Source organism: Muscardinus avellanarius (genome assembly GCF_963383645.1).
Source record: "Muscardinus avellanarius genome assembly, chromosome: 8".
Classification (NCBI taxonomy): Eukaryota; Metazoa; Chordata; class Mammalia; order Rodentia; family Gliridae; genus Muscardinus; species Muscardinus avellanarius.
The window spans coordinates 116,070,229-116,089,999 of NC_137794.1; the positions used below are offsets into that span (position 1 = coordinate 116,070,229).

Below are 19,771 nucleotides of genomic sequence, written 5' to 3' on the forward strand. Positions count from 1 at the left end.
CAGAGCTCCATCCCAGCTCACGGGGCTGACCCCAGCCTGTGCTCAGACCAGAGCGAACATCCTGAGCACTGACCTCCCCCTGGGCAGGGAGGAAGGCGCAGGAGGCTCAGCATGGCAAGCTCAGGCTCAAGAGAACCAGAGGACACTAAAAACCGTGGAAAACATCAATAAGCCTGGAAGTACTATGTCAATAGCAACAGCTGACAATCACTGACCACGCTTTCTCCATCTGGAGTTACACCTCTAGGTAGGACCAGGCATTGATCTCCTGGGGCAGGAACTATTGTCAATTCCACTTCTCAGTGGACAAAGAGGAGGCTTAAAGAGGTCAACCGCCCCGTTAGCAAAAGGGAAAATTAAAATTTCAGTCAAGCACACTCAACCAAATCACCCAGAATTCTCTAACTTCCAGAAAGTGTTTACTAGAAAAATTCAGGTTATGGCGCACATTCCAAAATCTCCCGTGGAGAAGTTTGCTTTGAAAGATGACAGCAAGAGTTCTCCTTTCATGCCTTACTTAATACACGGCAAACTCTAGTAACATTACAACCCGAAGGGCCAACAACCAATAACAAACAGCACTGGCGCCCACGAGAAGAACATCTTCTAAGTCATTTTAGGAGCAGAGGTTTCATTTTGCATGCCTAGGCCTCCACTTTCTCATCTGTAAAATGGACGGTTGAGCGAGGCAGTGGTTCCAGCTCCAAGCAGGGTATGCCCATGGAAGTCAAAGCAGGTATCCTGAAACCTCTCAAACTATACTTGACAGAGTGAATTCATTACCTGTCTCTCTCTCTCACAGCATTCAGTGATGATACACAACAAAAATATTTAAGTGAATTTCCTTTTAAGCCATAATTAATAAACTATGTCCGCATATGACTAAGTAACCTGGCTTCCATTCCAGTTCATGGGGTTTAACAAATGTTGAGATTTAGAAGTAAAATTAATTTTTTTATTTTTTATTTTTTGTGGTACTGGGGGTGGAACCCAGGGGCTTTTCTACCTCCAGATTATACTTCTAGACCTATTTTATACTTTATTAGGAAACAGGGTCTAAGTTGCTGAGAGCCTCAGTAAGTAGCGGAGACTGGCTTTGAACCTTTGCAATCCTCCTGTCTCAGCCTCCCAAGTGTGGGGATTATAAGCGTGCGCCACCATGTCCAGCTTGTAAAATTAACTTTAAAAACTAGTATGAAACTACCAGGATGGAGTCCCTCCTGAAAGCCTTTTTAATAAATACACTATTGCTCTAAACTTAAAGCAACTACTGTCATTTTTCAGTTTATGTCACTAGACTTTCAGTTGCAAAAAAACAGTTTTTCAAAGTCTCTGTGCATACTAAAAAGTGGAATTTTCACAGAAACAACAACAAAAAATGTTTCTTTTGATTACAATGAGTTACCTTTTGCACTAATCTGAACAGAGGAAAATACATCTATGTTCACTATTCTGTGCCCTATTTCTCAGTTTCAAACTATTGACAGACCTCCACTGCTAAGTCTCACATTTTTTGAGAGTGCTTCGTGACCTGTGATTAGAAGCCAATATACAAAGGAGCAGGCAGTTTCTCTGGAAAATATTGGGAAAGTGGCTGGAACGTACTGGACAGAAGCATAGGCTCCCTGCGAGGAGGAGATGCCTGGGCCAGCTCTTCCCTGCGGGTTTATTTTGGATGCACAGTGCCTAGAAAGAGCTCTGACCCACCCGGGTTCTCAGGAGACGCCGCAGGCTGGATGCGTTGGTAGGCTCTTCTCAATTTATCAGGGGTTGCCCCTTAGCAAGACAGTATGATAGTAGAACATGAAACCTGGATTTGCACAAACATCAAGTAATTTTAAAAACGGCAAATGCATTGTAAAGCCTAAAGCCTGGCACCAGCACCGAGCATCTTAATTAGCCCTTCTCTTCAGCACCTGGCCCAGGACCTGGTGCAGAGGGAGGGCTCTTTGGCTGCTTACTGATAGAATATATTCTTTGGCTTTCTGTATATCTGATGGTTTATGTATGTTTTCTAGAAATTTTACTTTCCCATTAAGAAACCTGTTTCTATTCCTGCCCCCACCTTGCTTTCTACTGTAATTTTCGAGGACCACGTTATCCTTGCTGAGCCCTACCACTGCCAAGGAAACACCTGCCCACAGGCTTCTGAACCTCCAGGTCACCTTCGGACTCCCTGAATGAAACCTGGATTGGCTCCCATGGGTGCCTCCCTTGGCAGGCGGTAATGGAAGGATGCAAAAAGCTGTGCAATAAACTTGGCCCTGGGATGGAATAGAAAATAAAATACAGCCAGGCGTGGTGGCGCACGCTTGTAAGCCCAGAATTCGGGAGGCTAAGACAGGAGGATCGCCGCTCAAAGACTGCCTTGGCTGCTTAATGAGGCCCTTTGCAACTCAGTGAGACCCTGTTTCAAAATAAAGAATAAAAAAAAAGTCGGGTGTGGTGGCCCACACTTGTAATCCCCGCACTTGGGAAGCAGAGACAGGAGGATCGCACAGGTTCGAAGCCAGCCACGCTGGCTTAAGAGACCCTGTTTCCAAATAAAAAAATATAAAAATAGGTCTGGGAGGGTAGCCCGGAGGTAGAAGGGTTTCCAGGAACCCCAGTACCACCAAAAATAAAAAATAAAAAAATAGGGCTGGGGTATAGCTTGGAGGTAGAATGTCCCTGGGTTCCATCCCCAATACTGAAAAAAAAAGAAAGAAAAGAAAAAATATATATATTTGTTATAAAGGTAAACACTGCTCTGAGATCCTCTTCTTGTCAACTTTAGATTTCTACAGTGTTCAAGTCCCATAAAAATTGACTTTTGCTTGATTTTGGTCAACATCAGGCTTAAAGCAAGCCTTCCTCCATTACTGGATTACTACTCTTATTTGCCTGAAACCAGGGCTCTACCCTTAAAGAGCCCACCTAGAGCTTCCAGTTCTGATGATAACACAACAGAAACTTTCTCAAGTAATTCCCTGCTGCCTGGATGTCTATTCCTGAGGTCTGGTTATGATCTCCTAATTGCTACTGAATCCTTGCCTGTGTGTTTAATATCATGGCAGCTGGGACAAAGAAATCCAAGATGAAATTTGTGACATTGTTCCCAAGGAAACAAAACCCCCAAACTCCACCAGGACCCGCCCGCGGCAAGGAGGGAGTAAGGAGGATGAAATCTCTGGTTGGTACCATCAGCCTCCACTTCACAACGCCTCCTTTTAAACACCATTTTGCCATCTACGGATTCAACAATGTGCACTGGACCCTGGGATAAAGACTATCATGTGGTTGTTGGAGTGAAAATCGCCTTTAGAGAACCATCCACAGTCGACTTCAGAAACAAAGATGCCAAGATGAGGGTCAGGCGGAAGGGACAGGATTCTTTAGAGTCCTCTGGGCGGTCAGGACAAATCGATACCGAAGCCGGCTGCAGGGCTATTGCATCAGGCCCTTGAGCACCGAGCATCGTCCTGCAGGCTGGAGTGGACCGTGCCCTGCTCCTGTCGAGTTTACTCTGTTTAAATCCTCTGACCATCTACGTTTTGAAGCAACGCTTGCCTGCCTCTGGGTAGGGCTAAAACAGATCAACAAGGGCAGGCCACCAGGGCAGGGCGGGGGAGGGCTCTTCTACTGGGGGCTTTAGAGATGCCCCCTTTGGGCGCCCCCACTCAAGCGGAAGCCCAGCTGCATGGACTGCCCTTTCCTAGAACCTCCGTGCGGGAGTAACCCCAAATTCTGTGCAGACCAAGGCACTGGACAAAAATCGCCCTGGTGGAGTTCAGTAATTCCTCAAGTCCCAACAATAACCTTTAAAGTCGTTTTTACTAGTTTTCGGAAAACTGGGGCTGCTTTCAGATAACTTTACGTCCCAAGCGTGCCTCTGGGCTAACCATGCATGGGACAATGAGAGGGCTTTGGGTGGCCGCACGCGCGATCGCATCCTCCACACGCCCACTCCCGGCGCGGCGGGGACCCGGCGACCGCATTTACCTCGAGCCGACTCAGGCTGGAGCTCTTGGAGCGCGACTTCTTGCGCAGGTAGACCGAGAAGAACCTGCGCACCGTGAACTTCTTCATGCTCAAGTCCATCGCCCCGCGCCCAGCCGCAAGGAGCCGTGGGGCCGGCGGGCGCGCATCCCTGGCTCATCCCAGACACAAGTTGGGTTCGCGGGAGGGCGCGGGCAGCCGGGAGACCCGGCGAGGCGGTCCGGGGCGTGGGCGCGGGCTGCGGGCACAAAGGGCAGGCCGCGCTGCCCACCGCGGCCCGGCCCGAGGCGTTCACTCCCGCCGCGCCGCCGCCTCCGGCCCGCGAGGACCAGCTCCCAGTACGCCCCGCCCACCTCCCCGCCCACCGCCGCGCCCGCCAACCAGCGCCAACCTCCAGGACACGCCCATATGAATGCTCACCAATCAGCGCCCGCCGTCCCCGGCACTCACTCTTCCTCCTCAACATCCTCCTCCTTTCGGGCGAGTACCAGCTCTTAGCAGCCCCACCCCGCCCCGCCCGCCACCATCACCGCCAATCAACGCCCGCCGCCCCGCCCACAAGCGCCCCGCCCTCGCCACTGCCAGCAATCAGCGCCCGCCGCCCACCGCCCCGGCGCTCGCCCATCCTCCTGCGGCTCCATCCCCTAGAGTACCCACTGCGCGCAGCCCCGCCCACATCCCGCCCACCGCCATCTCCGCCAATCAGCGCGCGCGGCTTTTCCTGGTCTAAGGATCTGGCCTGGACCGCTCCCTATTCGCGGGGCGGGGGGCGGCGAAGATGCTCCAGCCCCTGCCCTCGCTGCGCCTCTTCCTAGAGTGTCATATTTTCTTTCCCTAAGGGATCGTGCTCACACTTTGGCATCATGCTTTCCTCAGCAGAGCAAAACTTTAACGGTTAAGCACTGTGGAAACCCCACCAGGAGCGCCAAACTCTCCACCTCGCCCCTCTGGCCGGGGCGTGCCGGCAGCCAGGAGGCCCAGATCAGGGAACCGCTGTCGGGGCCGAGGGGTCCTGCTTGCCCCCTGTGGTGAAAACGGATGTCTCACGTGGTCGGGGACCCAGAGGCCGGGTGGGGACGCCTCCTTTACAGTGCTGGAGAACAAAGACTCGCATCCGCTCTCCTCGACCTCTGCCTCTCTATATAGACAATTACCCAAACAGATGGCCTATCAGGGCCTCCAAGGGAATATCCTGAGACAGGGTGATCTGGGTTTCAGGGCAGGGCGCTCAGAGGCCGGCTGACGCCTGCAGGCTGACGCCTGCAGGACTGCCCGGGATTTGCCTTAAAGGGAAACTCGCTGGTTTTCTTTTCTTTTTTTTTTTTCTTCTAAACATGCTTATCAAAGGGCTCAGGCAGCTTCAGATAGATCTGTGAGCTTTCTCTTCCGGGCAGCCGGCTCTGTTTTCCTCTTGTGTAATACCCATATATTGGGTTTATGTTTAAAAATAGGGTAAAACAAAGGTCAATCACATACTACCATCACCTGAAAAATTCCACTTCTTTGTATTCCCTTGACTGAGTCAAATGTTGCATTAATTCTTGCAATAAACTAAATTTTTCTAAGGTGGAAAAAAAGATTGGAATATCTCCAAATGAGAACTTGTAAGCTCATGCTGCACCCACATCCCGGAAGGTCGAACGCAAGCTCCGTGATTACTGAGGATCAGGGTTTTGATGATATTGCTGGGCTCTGTAGCGGAGAGCTTAGCATCAGGACTGCCTCTTGCTTGGCAAACTTGGGCATAATTGCATGCTGGGCTCCCACTTTTTTTCCCGAAAAAGAAAATATAAATAAACCCCATCACTTCTCCCTTCCTAGGTTACTGTGAGGTCTATACAAGAGAAAGGATATGACGGTACTTTGCAAACTTAAAAGTGCAACTGAGCTGGGCGCGGTGGCGCAAACTTGTCATCCCAGCACTTGGGAGGTGGAGACCGGGGGATCTTGGTTCGCAGACAGCCTCAGCTACTTAGGAAGACCCTTTGCAACTCAGTAAGACCCTGTTTCAAATAATAAAAAAGACTAAAAAATAGGACTGGGGGTGTAGCTCGGAGGTGCAATGCCTCTGGTTTCCATCCCCAGTGCCGCAAAAAAAAAAAAAAATGCAATTGATTTTCATAACATATTAAAGTGTCTAAAACCAAAAGAACTGCAGACCCACAAAAAATAAAATAAAACATCCTTTTGCTGCTTCTGAAGCCAGTGTGTAGAAGAATGCCCATCAAAATTTGTTCCTGGCTTCCTAGTAAGGTTCCAGTGGAAGGAGGATTATCTGCACTGTCAGAACCAGCCTCTCATCCCCTGTATGCTATTGGTACCACTCAGACACCCTGGCTCTAAGCAGCACATAGGCAGCCTAGGCCAGGCAGCACTGCTGGTCTGGCGCAAAAGCCGCAGACAGACCTCAGTTTGGTCACGGTCTCTCGGATGAGGGAGGGGCCGCTCCGCCAAGCCTCCCGCTATGGGGAAGCTGGTGAAACTGCTCCCGCAGGAGAACAGTATGCCAACTGTCTCCATTCGGGGCATCCTGCTCCGGACTGAAGCCTCAAGACTTCACAAGGTCAAAGCCTGCGTTTTACCAACACAAGTATTTGCTCTAACAGAACGGAAATAAATGTCTTATAAGACACGCATGAACTCCCAAACATAAGTAGACCATAACTGTTCTATTAAACTTGGGAATCTAAAAAAAATGAAAAAAGAAGAATTTCTAACTGTAGAAATCAGTGCGAAAACCAGTCTGTTTGCTTATATTATTTCCTTGGTAAAATACAGGTATACAAAACCTCTACTAATTATTTAACACTTATTTCATGGGCTGGTATAGTCAAGTTTCCAGGCAGCCACATCTGGGTTAGGCTCAGAGCCCACTTTAACCTGGGTCCAAATGATATTCCCCAGATACCAGAAAAGAAAAGGCAAACTTAATAAAAGCTTGTGCCCAGATGATAGAGTGGGAGCGAAGACAAAGGCCCAGCAGGCCTGTGAGGATCCAGTTTTTCTCTGACTTAAGCTCAATAAGTGTGGGACTGAATTCCATGGCTACGGCTACTCTTAGGAGAACGTCAGACTGGCTAGTGTGCATTCAGCAGCGCAGCAGGTGACCATTGAATACCTGCTAGCCTCTGCCACAACGGTCAGCATCAAGGATACCAGATGACTACAGAACCCCCCAGATTACATAATGTCACGGGAGCCGGAGAGCAAGGAGACACAGCTATGCAGTCGTCCTGGGACACGAAAGGAACACATCAGGAAAGTCTACCGGAACAGAGATGAATGAGAAGCCAGTTCTAGTTGGAGAAGATATGGAGGAGGTGGCACTTGGTCTGGACCCCCAGAGATAAGGAGGCACTTCCCCGGGCAGATGAGAGGAGGCCCGCCTATTTGCCCTAAACAGAAACAGTGTGTGGGCAAGGTTGGCATGCTCTCTGCATTTTGGAAAGTTGCCCTGTTCTCAGGGCACCTGACAAGAGTGAGGGATTATTTTCTGATAGCCCAACAGTGAGAGCCAAGAGCTTCTAATGAGTCCAGTCCCACTGGCTCTCCGGCCTCACGCAAAGCATCCTGCCTACTCTTTAGATTCCCAAGCTCCTCAGCTCACTTGTTCTCGTACCATAGCTTTAATATAATGCCAAGCCACACTTCAAGCCAACCTTTCTGTATCTTAAAACGAAAGAAAAAAATCTGCATGTGGCTGGTCCCATGGCAGTTAAATTCACCAGTCACAGGACAGGGATCAGGTTTTTGCAGAGGGCTCACTGGGCAGTCATCCTACCGGGTGTGCCAGAGGACAGTGCCCAGCCAGGCGAGGGAGGCACCTCTCCACAGCCCTGCGCATGCGCCGACTTCTTGTGGCGGCCATAGGTCTAACCAAGGTCCCCCTGTACAACCCCTGGGCACACAGAGAGTCTTGGGTGGTGGGATGAAAATGGGCCAAAATTAGGCCTGTCTCTTCAAAGGCCTCTTCTCTGCTGGGTCCCTGTGTTCTTAAAATGTCATTGCTTTGACTCTTCCTGAAGGCACAGGGCATGCAGGGCTGGTGGAGTCCCTGGCTGGTGGGTTATGATAGAATATCAGCCCAGGGACTGGTCAGAGCAAGGCCCGGCCATAAAGGGGCTCGGGATCTCAGGGAAGGGCCTCCTGGCCTGTGTTTGCCTGGCCTGCCTGGCCCCAGCTTGCTCCTGGCCACTCGACCCCAACACGCTGATTTTGGTCTCATTCCCACGCCTGGGACCAACCGAGCTGTGTCCAAATGACAGCAGGCCACGGAGTCCAATGCGCTAACACCACTGAAGCATATTTACAACTTACTAGAAAGCCTGGATGACCAGAGTCTTCAAATCATTGAAAGCAAAGCAATAATGGTGAAATGCCAGGTAGTGTAATTTGCATTTCAAACTAGAGAGCCCCCGAGTCCAGTCAGAGGGCAGAGGGAGGTGGCAGCTGCAGGGCTGGCTGACGGTGAGCACCATTATTCACTGACCAGGTTTAGAGGAAAACAGTACCAGGTTTCAACAGTGTAAACTGTCAAGGCTTGGGCTCCAACCACTTTCTCACCCCATAGAACAATTCTGGTGCCTATTGGTTGTAAATATCACATTCCTGCACACAACTTTATTTAAACACAGAATTCAGAAGATAAAAACTATTTGAAGAGCACAGGACCAGAATGTACAGGATGCTAATTCTGGTAACTGTTGAAAACACAGATGTTCCTGTCCCTCTGTGAGTGGGGCATCCCCAGGCTCCAGGGCCTTCCACGGTGTTTTCCAAGGCACATCTAGAGTCCTGGCTGCCAGAGGGCGGAAAGAAAGAGACTGTACACCAATGAAAACTTTTTCCTCCTTAGAGCAAACTCTAAGAGGCAAAGGGAATACACAGTGGAATTGAAGACAAATCACAGTGAGATACAGAGAAACAGCAGCAGGCGGACGGCTGACCCCGGCATGCCCGCATCCTCGCTCACGGCAAAGGCCTTAGGGGTACTGAGTCCGACTCCAAACTCAGAGAGGTGAACAGACTGGAATTTAGACAGAGAGAGCCAGGAGATGGGGGCAGAGAGAAGGATGAGCCCACCTGCCATCCGCTCTCCCGGCACACCTCCAGGCCACACTCAGATACTGTCAACCAAGGTCCACACCACGCAACGCACCTCCAGGGCCCGAGTGGATCAGCGTCTCCCCGTCTCCCCCATCCCAGCCCCCAGCAACCACCATTCTACTCCTCTGAGTTGGACAGTTTCAGTTTCTGCATGGGAGTGAGACGGTGCGGTCTCGGTCGTCTTCCCTGCAGCTCACCGCACTTAGCATAACATCCTCAGGTTCATCTGTGTTGTCAAGGGCAACTCTCTGAGGCCTGGGGATGCTCGCTAGCTTGATTGCTGGGAATTGTTATGCAAGGTATATTTATATCAAAACACCATCGTGTATGCCTTAAATAAAGACAACTGTTACTCATCACGTACATCTCAATAAAGCTGAAAGATACAAAGAATGGGTGAGGAAGGGCACACAGGTGACAACACAGAGAAAGATGGAGAGGAAAGTCCAGGGGAAAGCAGGAGTGGGACTAGGGCGCTCAGTGAGTGGAGAGAAGGCAGAGGTGGGTGTTGTGGCTGGGCCAGAGCCAGGGAGACCCAGATGCGAACTGAAAGATGGTGGAAAAGCCAAGAAAGAACAACAACGAGCCCAGGATGGGCCTGAGGCTCATCCAAGGAGAGGTTTCGCAGCCACAGAGCCAGGGAGCAGAGGCGACTCTTCCGTTATCTCTGGATGTCCAGAGCTGACAGCCATCTTGGGCCCCGGGGGTCCAGTTGTCACACCAAGCATGACCTACCAGAAAACTGGAAAACTTCTGGCCCCTCGATGACCCTGCCGAGTTGCTGTACTAACCAATCCTGAAGCCAAGGTTCTGTGAGGGTCATTTCTTACCTGAGCCCTGTTTTCTGGTATGTAAAACTGAAACAACTGTAACTGATTGAGCAGGGCCCCATTCTTTACTCGGTTTAATTGCAGATTTCAATCTTGTTCTTAAATCTAAATTTTACACAAACTACATAAAGATTATTTTAGTAGCCATGACATTTGTAAACTATTCTGGTAGAAAATGCTACGCCATTGTATCTGCAGTTATAAGGACAGGAGAGAAGAGTCGCTCCCTAAGATTTACCACGTATCATGATGTCATGACTCTCTCTATACCCGGCACTGCATTCTCCCTGAGGAAGACCGCAGGCTACCAAAGAGTGACCAGATACATAAACACTTCTGGCTCCATAAAAAACAACTTTTGATGAAGACAAGCACATACCTAGCCCCTGGAGGAGGGGAGGGAGAAGAGGGATGCAGAAGAGATGGCTTTCCAGGCCACGCAAGTGAAGAATGGTGAAGAAAGAAATGACATCATATGCAAAGGCCCTGTGGTGAACTGCTGGTGAGCCAGGCCTTCCTGTGTGGCCCGAGCACAGGCTCAAGGTGTGAGGGTCAGAGAGACAGTGGCATTTGTCCCAAACCTACAAAGGAGACCTTAGAAGAGCTGATACCAGGAACCTGCAGAAATGTACTTGCACTATAGGGTGTTTGTGTTCCGGACAACAGGGTGCTGAGTACAGCCCCACGGGGAAATGGGGCTTATCCCAGTGTAGGGACCTGTGTGCAGTGCCGGGAGACGTGACAAATGCTGGAGGGAGAGTGCAGCTGCAGTGGCCATGCGATGGAGAGGGAGAGAGAGCTGTGAGGGCCAGGGCAGGAAGGGACCCGTGCAGAGGCGCCCCTACCTTGGGTGCTCACCTGCGATGAGCAGAGTCAGCCAGGTGAAGGGGTGCTCCCCGCGGCAGCAGGGAGTGTGGTCCTAAGGAGTCCAGTGTCTGCGGCACCTGGGTGCTGGGGTGGGAGGGTCAGAGGGTGCAGGACTGAGAGCCGAAAGGGCTTTGCATTTGGGGACTCTGAGGAGCCCTGGAGGTTGACAGGAGCCACTCTGGTGCATCCAACACCTGTGACCAGGGCTCCTGTCCCTGCTCTGCCATCTGTCGGTCCCAGGACAGCCACCACCCCAGGCCTGGACCACTGTGGCTTCCAGCTAGCCCGCTGCCCATGCTCATTCCACTCCATGCAGCGAGGAAGAGGTAGTGGGGCTCAGAAACCCCACTGCACAGGGCGAAGACGAAAGAGGACACGCTGTGCCCTTCTCACAGGTCACCCACACCAACAGCGATTCTGTTCGTCAGAGCAGTACATGGAAGTGGTCCATGAGAGGTGAAGTGCTCAGCCAGGCTGGCCTTTGCAAAAATCCCAGCGTTCCACACAGACAGTTAATGAAACGACCCAGAAGGAAGCAGGCTCACAGACTCTAGAACCTATCTGATGCTCCTAAGGCTAGGCACAGCTATCTGACACCCCCAGCCTCCCGCCCCAGGGCCAGAGAAGACAATCGTCACCCACCACCATGGCTCCTCTCCTCCCTGGGTGACTGCTCACGGGACTAGTTAGCTATGCTTTCTAAGCGTCTTCCCATCTCTTCTTCTTCCCAACCCAGCTGCCAGAAGCAATTTGGGGTCTTGTCCCTGCTCACCGGTATAGGGTGGCCAAAGGCCACCTCACCCCCAGCTGTGACCCTGCCAGCAAACCCACCCTTCTAGAAGCACCCAGAACTCCCCTTGCCTCCACGGAGCCCCAGCCCAGACCTCCAGCGCTGCAGGTGTGTGTGGCTCCCGCCTCCCAGCAGGGCGCAGGCTTTACTGAGGGCTGCTGTTCCGCTTAGCGTCCATCATGAACATTCTGCAGCCCCACTTGGACAGCCTTCCCTCTTCCCCATGTCCACCTTGGCCCTGTCTCCAGGGAACGCTGGGATTTTTGCAAAGGCCAGCCTGGCTGAGCACTTCACCTCTCATGGACCATTTCCATGTACTGCTCTGACGAACAGAATCACTGTTGGTGTGGGTGACCAGGAGGGGAGCCCTCCGCCCCACAGGCTGGGTGAGGGGCTTTTCTGTGCGCTCTTTATTTCCCCCTGTGGTATAAGAGCTTTCTGCCGATCTGTCGGGCTCTCCTATCACTGCTGCATTACTTCAGGAGAGCTTCAGTGTGTAGCATTCCACCCCTGTTTATGTAAAAGGCATTATTTACTGTACATGAGCGCGGTGACACACGTCTGTAGTCCTAGTTCTTGAGGGGCGAGACAGGAGGATCTCAAGTCCAATACCAGCAACTTAGCAAGACCCTGCTTCAAATGAAAGAAGTTGGAGTTGAATACCCTTGGATTCAATTCCCAGTACCCAAACAACAACAATACTAGTACATTACTACGGCTGTTTTCAGAGACTTGCTGGCTGTGAGGGCTGTGGCCTACTTATCATCTCTCTGCATTACACATTCAGCTCCCACAGGGACACGATGACCCCAGCTTTTGCAGGGAAGATACTCAGGCCTGGGTGACCACCGATTCCACCCACCGAGAAAGAAGGGCGTTTTCCTCACCAACCCTGCCTGGGCATAAATTCCAGAGGAACTCTGAAAGGAAGGGAGTTAGCAGGAAAGAGGAAGCGGGCTGCGCCATAGCAGGAAGGATTCTGCAACTTAAAGAGGGAAAAATCCCTCCAAATAGAAAAGCCTCTCAAAATCTGGGAGGCTACAAGGAGAGTGCAAAGTTAAAAAGTATTTCATAGACAGGTCCGGCATTTTAGACGCAGCACATCTGTGAGAGATGGACTTGTGGGGAATCTGCGGGAGACTGAAAAGAGCAGGGGGAGGGGGGCTGGGGCTGCCCATGTGGCCCCTCCCCGCCCTCCTCCCCTCCAGGGGCACCGCAGGAGGCTGGGCACTCTGCGGGGTCAGCCTTCCTGGGACACTTACAAATCCTGGATCAAGCAAAGGACACCCCTCTTTCTGCTGCACGGCTGACCACAGGAAGCAGGGAGAACAAATTCAGGCCCAGAGTGAGGACAGGAGGATGCGCCCAGGGACTCCACGCCCAGAGCAGCACCCCTGAGCCCCCGGCAAGCCCTGCCACCAAGGCCGGGGCCGTCACAGGCCTCACATCAGCGAGGGTCTGGGGAGATGCCAGGGCTGCACGTGGGGTGGGAGGTCAGCTCAGGCTACCCTGCCCAGAGCTGCCCTCCTCCAGCAAACTCCAGGGGCTGGTCTGGGGACCTCACTCCACAGAGGCCCTGCCTACTCTGATGGGAATCGGGGAGACAAAGGGAAACTTCCTCCTGTCAGATTTCTGCATCTTCTGCATGTGCCTGTCCAAAGCCAAAAAGCAAGCTGTCAGTGGGACCGGAAAGACTGCAGTCCAACCTCGAGGATGACGTGATGTTTCCCTCCAAGTCAAGAGCAGGCTTGCTCATCATGGTGGTTAAAGACCACAGGCGGCTTCCCCTGCTCAGTGTCCCTGGCCTGGTGCAGCTGCACTGTAAGAAGGGCATCCTCTGGGCCCCCGCAGCCGCCCGCAGACCTGCGGAGCACCGCAGCCAGTGCAGATAGAGACCGCGCCTCTACGCTCCACGCCATCAGCCCCTCCTCGGTCTTTGTCCAGTATCCACAAAACGGTGGTTTTTAGTTTGTAAGTAAGAGAAAATGACATTTTACACCTTACACAAGTTGAAAGAATGGAAACGTAAAAATAAGCCAAAGATTATAATCCATGTTAAATGTGCTAAATCCTCCAGTTAAAAGAGAAAGAGTGCCAAACTGGTTTGAAATAAATTTAGTTACAGAGACATATCTAAAATAAGACCTGTGGAAATTTTTAAATAAAAGAATAGGAAAAAAGTTATATCATGCAAATAGAAATGAGAGGTAATAAAGTAATGTTAATGCACACAAATTGCACAAAAGTTCATAAATATAAATATATAAAATGTTAAAAATCACACAAATGATGAAAACTTCACTTCCTATAGTAATCCTAAACTTGTACGCATCAGGTATAACTACAGAATACATTAATCAAAATTGACATAGCCAAAAAGAAAAACCGACAAATCCTTTCTTTTTGGGTGGTACTGGGGATGGAACCCAGGGGCATTCTACCTCCGAGCTATACTCCCAGCCCTATTTTTTATTCTTTATTTTGAAACAGGGTCTCACTGAGTTGCAGAGGGCCTTGCTAAGTAGCTGAAGCTGTTCGCAAACCACGATCCTCCTGTTTCAGCCTCCCGAGTACTGGGATTACCATTGTGTGCTACCATGCCTGGCTGACAAATCCATTTTCATTTGGGGAAGTTGTTAACACCTTTATCAACAAATGATAAATTTAACAGGAAAAATGGTAACCATTCAAATAATTAAACAATACATTTAAGAAAGTGGACAGTATATATGGTACAAAACATATAGCCAAGTTATATTATACATTCTTTCCAAATTCACATATAATAGGTTTTTTTAATTGAACCCAGAGGCATTCTACCTTTGAGCTACACTCCCAGCCCTTTGTTATTTTTTATTCTGAAACATATTCTCATTAAGTAGCTAAGTGTCTCATAGTTGCTGAGGCTGACCCGAAACTTGTAATACTCCTGTCTCAGCCTCCGGAGCACTGGGATCACAAGTGTGCGCACCATACCTGGCTCACAAGTAATAGTTTTTTATTGCAGTTATTGTTGTTTTTAAAAAGACCATGATGTAATCTCGGCTACAAAGCACAGGTCAGTAAGTTATGTAGATAATAAATTCACAAATACTTGTTATGATTATAAATTTATTTTTCTTACCATATTTTCAAGATAACTTTAATTTCATTATTTAATATACTCATATGATTGGGAATTTTAAAAATAAAGTTTCAATAAGCTTGAGCAAATAGCACATTATAATAAAGATTGAAAATTACTCGGATTTGAGAGTTAAGCAACACACTGCTTATCAATTTCGGTGGAATGCTATAAAGCTGAAACATAGAAGACTGGCATTAAATGTTTCATTTAGAAAGAAGTCAGAAAATTAATAGATTAAGCATATAACTTAAAACCTGGGGGGAGCTGGGCGTGGCGGCACACCCTTGTAATCCCAGCATCTGGGAGGCTGAGACCCGAGGGTCGCGGTTTGCCGTCAGCTTCAGCTACTCAGTGAGGCCTTTGCAACTCAGTGAGACCCGGTTTCAAAATAAAGAAGAAAAAATAGGGCTGAGGGGTGTACCTTGGAGGTAGATGCCCCTGGCTTCCATCCCCAGTACCACAACCTGGCGGGGAGAATGTCAGAAGAATAAACTCTCTTCTGCTCTTTCTCAATCAATAATGTGCACATCCCTTTGCGTAACTGAGACAATGTCATTAACCCTAAATATCTTTAGGTTTTCTAGGGACTTGTGACGGGTGCTTTTAAGCCAAGCTAGGTGTTCTTTAGTAGGGAATGGGTTTAAGCACCGCAGCGGGCCCTCCTGACTCAACACTGCACACCCTGCCGCTGAGCCCCTGGGCCGGCTCCCCCACCCGTCACACCAGTTTTCCAGTTACCCTCGTGGTTCCGCTGCCTTCCAGACACCAGGCTGGGATCCTGGTGACTCTCCAGGAAGTTTAACACTCCAGCTCCTCCCGTCACCATCTGCTGGGTGCGACTGCGCTAGCTAAGCCTCCCCGTCTCCCCAGGGGAGGATGAGACTCCTGTGGCAGTCCTGACCTTGGTACCGTGAATGTGACCTTATTTGGAAATAGGATTTTGCAGATGAAATCAAGTTAAGATGAGGCCAGAGTAGGATTAAGGTGGACTTTAAGTGCAATATGACTGGTGGCCTTAGAAGGAGAGTATTACATCCGCCTTCTCTCAGCAATGCAGAGCGAAGCGGGAGGCCACAGGGTAGGTTCTCCCCAGAAGGTCCAGAGGGGGCCAGGCGCTGCTCACAACTTGATCGCAGACTTCTGGCTGCCAGAGCTTTGGGAGAATACATTTCTATTGTGTCAAGCTTCCTAGTTTGTGGCCCGTTGTCATGGCAGCCCTGGGATAAGAACACAACTACTTTCTAAGCCATCCTGTAAAGCCAACCATCAAACTTCGCGTTTGGCAGACATTCTCAAGTGCAACAAGACCCTTAACAGCGCGGACAGGCATTATCTTCAGCGTGACAAAATGACAGCAAGAATTCCCAACAAGGTCGCCACGGGATGAATAAGTTTGGAAAGTAGGATTGGAACTGCAAGGTTAGTTTCTGGACCAATAACCTCATGGGAAGGTGGTGAGGTCCGAGGGTTTGCGGGTGGAGGGGAGCCCGCGGTGTTCCCGGGCAGCCACTCCCGGTGCGCTGTCCCGGGCACCCTGCACCTGTCCTCTTGCCGTGATGGCGTTGCCTGCCTCGCTTCCCTCCCTGGAAGCTCACCCCCTGCCCTGGCTTCTCAGGGTCCCGTGGACAGGGGCCCATGGAGCTTGGCCCGGGCTCTGGGAGTAAGATGAGGAAACCCGAGTCCACGCCGAGGTCTCCGCAACCATGGGTTTGTGGATCTGAATAAAGCCAAACCGGAGAGGGACACTGATTCAAATGGTAGTTTGTGGATGTTAATGCTTCCGCTGTTACCTCTCACGGGTGTGTTTGTGTGCGCATGTGCGTGCATGCGTGTGTATGTGCGTGTGTGTGTGCGTGCATGTGTATGTGCGTGTGTATGTGTGTGTATGCATGTGGTCCTTAACCAAGGGAAATGTTGTCTCACAGGCAGGAGACATTTTGGTTGGTTGGGCTGCTGCTGGCACCCATTGGCTGGAGACTGAGGGTGCTGCTCAACATCCCATAATACCCAGGGCAATTCCGACAAAGCACTATCCCCCCACAGTGAGCCGCGCGGAGAAGCCGGAGCATGGGGCCGAGATCTCTGTGTTGGGGTGCGGCTGGCCTGGCCTTGCCCCCCTGGGGCCTGGCAGGCATGAGCACCGGATGCTTGCTAAGTGAATTTTCACTTAACGGTTCGCGCAGAACAGGCTGTTTGTGTGGTTTAGAATAACTGTAAAGTACGTGTTAAATGTCTGAGACACTCATGAGATGCGTAAACACATTGTAAAGTCTGCACAAAAAACATGGAGCCCCGTGCACACCGTGACTGCGGGGCGCTGGGAAGGCCGACACTCCGCCGGCTCCTCTCACCTGTCCCTGTGCTGAGTTCATCTACCACACAGACAATTCAACACAATCAAGAGCCCCGCCTGAGTGCGCATGGTACGCATCAGCTCCTGCAGAGGCGAGGCGCTGCCTGCCTGGCTGACTCAGGGGGGGCAGAAGGAGCATGGTGCCCCCAGAACTGGCACAGCGAACCCCCCAAGAGGCCCTAAGGGGGAAGGGAAAGGCAGCCTACATGGTGGTGCACACCTGTGAGCCCAGTACTTGGGAGGCTGTGACAGGAGGATTGCAGGTTTGAGGCCAGCCTTAGCAACTCAGTGAGACCTTCAACAGTTAGTGAGACCCTGTTTCCAAAGAAAAAGACAATAGGGCTGGGATGTAGTGTGCCTCTGGGTTCAATCCCCAGTGCAAAAAAATAAGAAAAAAGGGGGGGGGGGTGTGAGGAAACAAAGCAAACACTTGGACCAAAGCAGAGCAGAGTCACCAGAGAAGGCTGCAGAGATGAAGGTCGGAGACAAGACCCTTCAAAGGGCGAGGCCTGGGTCAGGCCTGGGCCTGTGACCCAGTTCAAGACGCTGTGTCTGCACAAGACAGGGGCCAGCTGGAGAGGCCGTGCCCGCTAGGGCCCCTCCTGAGGTCCCCAGCACCCACTGCACCGCCCGGCTCCCTCCTGTTGTCCTAGGTCCCCGTGTCCTCACGATCAGTTCTCCATCCACAGACCCTGAGCCCCGGCCTGGTGCCTGCTCCCACCCCACCCTGCACACTTCTCCCTGGCTTTCCTTGGGTGCACCGGGTCCTCCTCCCTCCATCCGTAGCCGCAGCACCCTCTTCTGTTCTCCTCATTCCCTGTTTACAACCATTTTCTGCCCCAGGCTCCAGGCCTCCAGGGGGATTCCTCAGCCAAGATCCACGCTGCCCTGCTCAAGCTCTTTAAAACTCAAGTGCACTGGAGACCCTGCAGGACAGGTGGCTTCCTGTCCTTTGAAGGATGAAGCTGAGTCCCTTAGATGACACTCAGGGCCCCGCTTGCCTCCCCAGCCCTCGTTCCTGCAGTCCGTGGCCGGGACACTTTTATATGGCTGTTCCTACTTTACATTTCCCATGGAGCACACTTCAATACTGCCCCCATTTAGCCGATTTCTTTTCATCCCTCCAAAATTCACTCGAGAGAATTTTTCGGCAGGGAAATTTCCTATGCACAATCACACACTCACACATATCACATAGGAGCACACACACAAACACACCTGTATCACATGCACACAGACTGGGGTCTTCTCCTCCTCCTTCTCTTCCTCTTCCCTCTCTCCTCCTTCTTGATTTGCTACAAGAGATAGAACTCAAGGGCATTCTACCCTTGAGCTACACCCTCAGCCCAATTTTATTTTTTATTTTGAAACAGGGTCTCACTAAGCTGTTGAGGGTCTTACTATGTTGCTGAGAATGGGCTCAACCTGCGATCCTCCAGTCTCCACCTCCCAAGTACTGGGATTCGAGGTGCACGTCCCCACGGCTGGCTTCACCCTGACTTCCGTGCTCTCTCTCTCCGAGCTCCTGGAGCGCACCACGCACATCTCCACGTGTAACTTATAGTTACCGTCATACTTAACTGCCTTTGTGTCTCTGAGGCACCGGAGGGAAGGGGCCCTGCCTCTCTGACAAACAGGCGGCTGGCGTGAGAGAGAAGTTTAATAAATGTTTTTTTCCACTCAACAAATGAATGAGGCTACGTATCTGTGAGCCAGCGACTCTCATCAGAGACTTGCTATTTCAGTCTCTTCATCCATCACCACTGCACAGCTAACTTCTAAATCTGTCTCCAGCTTGGGCAGCCTGGCAGCCGCTTCTCCTGCTCCCTCTTGGGGGTGCTGCACAGCAGGTCCCGCTGTGTGGAACAGTACTTACTCCAGCACCAGCATCTCCTCCCAAGCTAATGGGCTTGGCGATGGTTCTGCATGTCCCTGGTTATTAGGCTTAAAATACGGGTACCCAGCACAGCTCGCACCCAGCCCTCACCACATTCTCTCCTGCCAGGCACTCACCCATTGCCTGGGCTCAGAAATCCACCTTAGGGCAGCCTCAAAAATCACCTCCCTCCATGACCGCGGATACCACGCCTGGCTGTCCCTGGTGGGCCCTCCCTCCCCTTGCTCCAGCTCAGGAAGGTCACCAGCATCCGGCCCTCTGCACTCTCAGCTGGCACTCTGTGTGCCAGATGCCAGCTCAGCGAATTGAAGGCACCAGCCCCATGCCCCATCTCCGTCTCCGAGTGTCCTCAGGCCTGCCTCTCCCTCCTTCCCCTGGGTGGGCTGTCCACCTGCTGCCCTTCCCGGCCGGCCGGCGGCCCTGCCCCGGTCAGTGTCTACAGGCAGTGTAGGCAGTGTTGAGGCCCAAACTCAAGCACTGCATTTCTTGACTTACAATAGAGTAAAAACTTCCTCTAGGAAGCAGCTCTTTACAACTCTGCTGTCCAGGGGAATATGTTAAGTTATATTCTAGCTATTAGGTTTTGCATTACCCTCGCTGGTAAATCACATGCCATGAGTGGGTAGGGAGTACATCTTTGTCATCCACACAGGACAGAATGTCCACTTCCAGGATGTGGCTGGGTGTGCTCAGGAAGAATCTGGAACCACTCGGGCTGTAGAGCCCATGCTGCTGAGTGGGGAATCAGCGCCCAGGAGTAGGAGCTCCAGGCCCACGCCTGGAAGAGCGCTGTGTGCGTGAGGGGCCGTGTCCACAGCTGCCG

The 19,771-nt window shown here is 51.3% G+C and overlaps 1 protein-coding gene across 4 annotated transcripts in view; it reads right to left on the minus strand.

Annotated features, from left to right (window-relative positions):
• The window catches only part of RPS6KA2 (ribosomal protein S6 kinase A2), a gene marked incomplete at both ends in the record, with an annotated part of 314,056 nt that overhangs the window by 147,053 nt on the left and 147,232 nt on the right, over positions 1-19,771 (minus strand). Inside the window, one exon of one of the 4 annotated variants that reach the window (XM_080699905.1) lies at positions 3,982-4,108. The exons of the other annotated variants lie outside the window; for them this stretch is intronic. Coding sequence (XP_080556031.1) covers positions 3,982-4,080 — 99 coding nt within the window. Of the gene's footprint in view, positions 1-3,981; positions 4,109-19,771 lie in introns of those variants that run through there. 4 annotated transcript variants of the gene reach the window in all.